We start from the raw sequence: 6655 nt of genomic DNA on the forward strand, positions 1-6655 counted from the left end.
CATTATTAACAAGGCCAACTTCTGTTACGAAGTGATGCCATTCGGCCTGAAAAATGCGGCATTACGTACCAAAGACTAATGGACTGTGTCTTTAGAGAACAAATCAGACAGAACGTTGAAGTCTATATGAGATTTTCGGCATGTTACAAGAGTTCAACATGAGATTCAATCTCAAAAAGTGTGTATTCAGGGTAAACGGGGGAAAATTCCTCGGACTTTTGCTAACGAGCCAAGGAATCAAAGCAAACTCCAACAAGTCCAAAGCCTTGGAGCAAATGCAAAGCCCCCAAAACTTTAAAGATGTACAAAGACTCGTCGACAGATTGACCTTGCTGTCAAGGTTCATGCTCATGCTAGCAGATAAAATAAATCCCATACTCATATCAATGAAGAGGGCCAACAAGTTTGCATGGGATGAAACATGCGAGAATGCCTTCTCCTTTGTAAAGAAGGGATTGACGACTCCACCCATCCTTAGCAAGCCATGAGTGAGGGACCCCTTGCTTGTATATTTGGTCGTGTCGGCCAAAGCCATAAGCACCGCTATTGCCCAAGGAACAACTCACCAGAAGCCCGTATATATCGTGAGTTAGGTTTTGCACGATGCTGAAACCCGATACCAAATGATCAAAAAGGTCGCCTTGGCACTAGTGCACACAACTTAAAGATTGCGATATTATTTCCAAAGTAACGAGATTGTGGTCAAAACTGTTTGTTCGATAAGTAAGGTGCTCCGAAAGCACGAGTTGGCGACCGGATGATAGCGTGGTTTGTTGAGCTATTTGATTTCAAGATCAAGTACGAACCTCAAAGACCCATAAAATTATAGTGCTTTGCTAATTTCATATCCAAACTCTAAGATAAAGCAATAAACAACAATTGTGGACGGTTCATCCAACAAGATCGGAGGGGGAGCAAGAATAGTACTCGAGGTATCGAGAAATATCATAATCGAGCAATCACTAAAGTTTGGCTTCAAGGTGTCAAACAACTAGGTTGAGTATGAGGACTGGTAGCCAACCTCCTCTTTGTGAAAGACACGGAGGCATAAAAATTCAAATGTGGAAGCGACTCCCAGCTAACAGTGAGCCAGGTAAACAAAGAATATAAGGTAGAAAACCCCTACTCTTGAAATATTTTCACCGAGTATCCACGTTAATGGTTGGTTTTGAAGAAATAGAAATACAACATATCCGAAGACAAGAAAATACTCAGGAAGTTATCCTGTCCAAGCTGGTCGGCGACAAAGGGAAGGGAAGACACAACACGATAATCCAACAAACATTCATGGACCAACGATGTTGTTGGAGGAGTGCCTAAACAACGACCCTTCAGAGTTTTCAAGAGTTTGGGCAACGAAGCATATCGACAAGAGAATCTTAAGGACCAACAAATTCCAAGAACTTGGAGCTCAAGCCATTTAAAATTTATTTGAGCTAAGGTCAAACAATGTAAGTGTACTCTTTCCTACCACCAGTATTTTTTCCTGAAATGGGTTTTGGTCAGGGAGGTTTTAACGAAACACCTTGAAGTGAATTTATGTCTTATGGACTATCTTTCTTTGTAAATCAAAACACTTATCTGTTAAGGACGAATCCTATCTGTTAAGGACGAATCCGCGCATGGATCCCTGCGGATAAGACAACAACAAGTCAAGGAAGAATTTGAAATATGGATCCTTGCAAAGCAAACAGATAAATGCTGACAAGCCGATGTAATCAACCCGAAACCGATAGGCCAAGGAAGAATTTGTAAAAAGATCCCTGCCAAACAAAATAAAATCATCAAATAAACATCGACAAGTTGAGCAAATCAACACCGATAGGTCAAGGAAGAATCTATAAAAGGATCTATGCCTAAACGAAATAAAAAAGGATTATAAATTAAGTAACGCCTACAAGTCGAGCCAATTGTAAATGCATATTACAAAGGAACTCAGCCTAGTAATAAAAGCGGTAAACCGACAAATCAACAACGAAGTCGAATAAGTAAAGGTATCGACCATTAAGAAAAGAATAAGACAATAAAACTAGGGGAAAAGGCAAATTCATATATCAAAAGTTATTACATAAAAAAGAAAGCCATCAAAGCACAAAGAGACCATCAAAAAGAAAAAATTGCCTACATTAGAAGCACAAAAAAAAAGGGGACAAACCCACCAAACAAAACTCTTAAGCTAAGTAAGAGGGAAGAGCTTTCTCAGTTGTGTCATCAGAACCAGGGGTGGCCAGTTGAGTAGACTCCTCAATGTCATCGTCATCAATATCAGTGATAAGCATAAGTTCCCCCTTGTAAAATAATTTGTTAAAATTGAATTTTCCTTCGTCAAGGAGGATGCCATAAAAGTAAGTTTCCTGCTCCAAAGCATTATTAAAAGTCGAGCTCATGTTGATCGAGTACGAAATCTTGTGCTCGACAAAAGTCCTCTTAAACCTTGTGCAGAGCTGTTTGTAGCCGATCAGTCTTATCTTGCTCAGCATAATAGGTCATGTTCATGTCAGTAAGACCCTATTTAAGACTGTCATTCTTAGCCGACACGTCCTTCCCCTTTTCTTCCACAATCAAGCAACGGGTTAGCAACGAGTCATTTTCTAACTTAAGTTGGGCCAACTCAACAGCTAAATCCTTGTTTTGACCAACCAAATTATTGTTGGCAAGCAAGGCATATTGAAGGGAAGAGGAAGACTCAGCCAGTTGAACCTTGAGGTCCTCTACGTCGGTCTCGTCTTTCTCTTTGAGAATCGAACCCATGTGCTTGTCGAGCATTATAGCACGCGCACTTAACTTCAAGAAGTCAGGAAGCTCGAAAGAAGTGGCCTATCCCGCCCCAAGAAGTTGTTTTGTGATGAGTTGGGCTTGACGTCAACCTCACGATACTCCCACTTATGAGATTTTCTTAAAGAGAACTTGTCGAAATGGCGACAAGAGGACTTCTTGTGATCTTTCTCTCGGTGAACCTTCTTAGAACTAAGATTAAGAGGCGGGAGGGCTTCACCAACAGGGACGACCGGTAGAGGCTCCATGGCTTCGGCTTGAATCGGCTGGGCCTTCCAGACAACACCTTGTCGCTGTTTTAGTAGAGCTCTTTGTAAAAGAGTTTGCCCTCTTCCAAAGTGACGAAGACCATGATAGTTGCAAAAGACATAAGTCAAACAACATAAAACAACAAGGACAAAATCAAATGGACACGGATGTATACCCTTAAGATCACGAAGTCGGGTTGACGACAAGTAAACCCGTAGCAACCGTTACGTAGGAATTTTGTGGGGAAGCTTGTTTAATATTGACTAGGTTTCCAGGTCTTCTTGGATTAACTTGGATTAACGGCGACCTTGGCCATAAGCGAAAACGTGCGAGTTCCCGAGTCCAATATAAGAAAATCGTGGAGTACCGGTATCATAAAAAAGGTAGCGACCTTCTTCCCGACCACAACCTTAATGAAACTCCTTTTTGTACTGGGATGACCGACTGGTCTACCTGACTCGACCGACCCAGATAACCAAACTTTAACCTAAACGACAAAGTCGACCACGTGGCACACCTGGTTGACTGACATAGGACGCTCAAGTCAAAGATTGATCTGGTTAGCAAGACTAACCCATGGTTAAGAGATGACCTAATCCAACCCTAATCACAAACCAACTCCTTAATCCGGCCCAACAACAAGGGCCCATCAAGATAATATAAATATCACGCATTCCAAAGACAAAGGTACGTCATTATCTACAGTATTCTGACAGCCGAATACGACACCCTACTGACTTGAGCGTTGGAGTGCCATCTGCAGGTACCCCACCCGTCTGAGGAGCCACAAGGCGAGGAAGACCGAGGAAGGAGCGTTGAACATGTGAAGACCGACCGAATAGCACAGTAGTTCTCCCAGTCCCCAAACTAGTTCTAGAACAATTGGCGCCCACCGTGGGGCCCGAGGAGAGTAAGAAGGAATTGTAGCAGTAGATGGTATCAACCCGCAATATGGCAACCATGTCCGAGGCAGATCAGGCGGCGATGATGTTAGCCCTTCAGAAGGAGTTAGCTGAGATGAAGAAGGCCCATGAGGAGGCCGCTAAGAGGAACGAGGAGGAAATCAAAAACCTCCAGGAAGAGAACAGACAAATGAAAAGGCTGGTGGAGGGGGTGTCGTCCCTCGTTATGACCTACCAGGCCGGGAAGTCCTATGCTACAGCAGCCGCCCTCTAGGCCGAGAAGGAGATGAAGAATGACCTCACCCTGGAGATGGATGGGGAATCTCACCCCAACAAAACGACTAACACTACCGGCACGATGGGTACCGAGCGGCGCCATCCTTTCACCGACCTCATCATGGATACCCTCCTGCCAGACAAGTGGAAAGGCTTCAACAGGGATCGGTATGATGGGACGACCGACCCTGACGAACATGTGGACGCGTATACAACCCACATGAGCTTATACACAACGGACGACGCGGTCTTGTGCCGATTCTTCCCCACCTCTCTAAAGGGGGGAGCCCTCAGCTGGTTCACTAAACTCCCCCTGAACTCGATAGACTGCTTCGAGACTCTGATAGTGAAGTTCGACATCCAGTTCACAATGAGCCGCCCCCACCACCTGACATCCATAGCACTGGTCGGTGTTCACCAAGAGAAAGGAGAATCCCTGAGAACATTCATCGACCGGTTCGGTAAAACCGCTTTAAGCATTTGCAACCTCAGCCCTGAGGTGGCAATGCACCACATGCTGGTCGTCCTGCGTCCCGGTCCATTCGCTGATAGCTTGTGCATGCAGCCCGCAACCAGTCTCGATGATCTTAGACGCCGAGCGGCCAAGTTCATGCAGCTAGAGGAACTCCGCGAGTTCAGAAACACCGCCCGCGCTGAGGCCAGTGGAGAAAAGAAGGATGATAGAGAACGACAAGGAAGGCCCAGGGCTGGCCGAGACCAAAAGCGGGACACCCGAGGACCCCGCTTCTCCGTTACACACCTCTGAACGTCGATAGGGGCAAAATACTATAAGAGGCCCTCAGCGCTGAGCTAATACCACCACCCCGGAGGGCCCTAAGCCCTGAAAACGCTGACCGCAGTAAAAAATGCCGATACCACAAGAACACCGGTCACTCAACCGAAGAATGTCAAGCTCTGAAAGACAAGATAGAAGAGCTCATCCAGGCAGGCCACCTACGACGCTTCGTGCGGAGCAGCCGAGAAACACGCTGCTCTCCGTGCAAAGAAGAAACTCCTAGGAGGAGAGACCGAACCCCCCTGGGACCACGAGAAGGTGATCGGCTCGGTGACCAACGAGGAAGGAGAGACGAACCCCCCAAAACCGACACCCGTAGAGGCCGGGAAGTCATCAACACCATTGCAGGTGGATTCGTCGGGGGGCGGCAGTTCCAACAGCGCACGGAAAAGGCACCTGCACACCGTCCACCAAGTAAACCTCGTCTCCGTCCGACCAAGAATGCCACCAATTACGTTCACGGACAAAGACTTCAAGGGGATAGACCCTACCCAGGACGATCCGATGGTGATATCGGTCGACATTGACAACTTTACCATCAAGAAGGCCCTTGTAGATCAAGTAAGCTCAGTCGATATCTTGTACTGGAAGACCTTCAAGGCAATGAGAATTCCAGTGGAAGAGATGATGCCCTACAACAACCACGTGGTCGGTTTTTCCGAGGAACACGTAGGCACGAAGGGTTACATCGAGTTGTACATAACCTTCGACCTAGAAGAAGCAAGCAAAAGCCCTGAGGATCAGATACCTAGTCATAGATGCAAACACCTCCTACAACATCCTCCTAGGGCGGTCGTCCCTTAACAAGCTTGGGGCGATCATCTCAACACCCTACCTAGTAATGAAGTTCCCCTCCCTCTCGGGCGACATTTTGACGATCCACGTGGATCAAAAAATCGCCAGAGAATGATACGCAGAAAGCTTGAGAGTAGAGCCAACACGGCAGAAGACCGTAGGCAGCCACTCGCCAAAAGGGAAGATAGTCGGTCGAGGTAGAAGCCCTCGGAGACACTTCCCCCAACCCAGGTACACCGTTGCCATGGCAGACCTGGACCTAAGAGAAGTCGAGCCAAGACTCGAAGCAAAAGATGAGTTGCGCCAAGTAGTACTCGGTGGGGAGGAGCGGTATACGAGCATTGGCACGGCGATGGCGGCCGCTGACGCAGAGTTCATCCACCTCACTCTTAAAAAGAACGCAGACCTTTTCTCCTGGACGACGGCCGACGTCCGGGCGTTCACCCGGACATTATCACCCACCGTCTCTCTGTATACAAGGAGGCACGTCCGGTGGCACATAAGAAAAGGAACCATGGGGAGGACAAGAGGCTAGCGGCCAGGGCTGAAGCCGAAAAATTTCTTAAGGCTGGCTTCATCGCCGAAGCACGGTACTCCACTTGGCTGGCCAGTGTGGTTATGGTCAAGAAGGCAAGCAGCAAACGGCGAATGTGCGTGGATTACAAAAAAAAGATATGAACAAGGCATGCCCCAAAGATTCATACCCCTTCCCCAACATTGACCGACTCGTGGATGGAGCAGCCGGCCCCAAGATGCTGAGCTTTTTGGACGCCTACTCCGGCTACAACCAGATAAGCATGCACCATAGCGACAGGGGAAAAACAGCCTTTATGACCGACGTCGCGAACTACTTCTACAAGGT

The 6655-nt window shown here is 47.0% G+C and overlaps 1 protein-coding gene across 1 annotated transcript; it reads left to right on the forward strand.

The window, feature by feature from the left end:
* The first annotated feature begins 4284 nt into the window (after nt 1-4284).
* On the forward strand, nt 4285-4968 carry LOC137833943 (uncharacterized). The gene has a single exon (XM_068642012.1). The coding sequence runs from the start codon at nt 4285-4287 to the stop codon at nt 4966-4968; it is 684 nt and encodes a 227-aa protein (XP_068498113.1).
* Nucleotides 4969-6655: the final 1687 nt, after the last annotated feature.

The sequence above is a fragment of the Phaseolus vulgaris genome, chromosome 5 (genome assembly GCF_000499845.2).
Source record: "Phaseolus vulgaris cultivar G19833 chromosome 5, P. vulgaris v2.0, whole genome shotgun sequence".
Lineage (NCBI taxonomy): Eukaryota > Viridiplantae > Streptophyta > Magnoliopsida > Fabales > Fabaceae > Phaseolus > Phaseolus vulgaris.

What these genes read in the sequence shown, in the direction of transcription:
- LOC137833943 (XM_068642012.1), top strand. Translation starts at nt 4,285, where the DNA reads ATGGGTACCGAGCGGCGCCATCCTTTCACCGACCTCATCATGGATACC.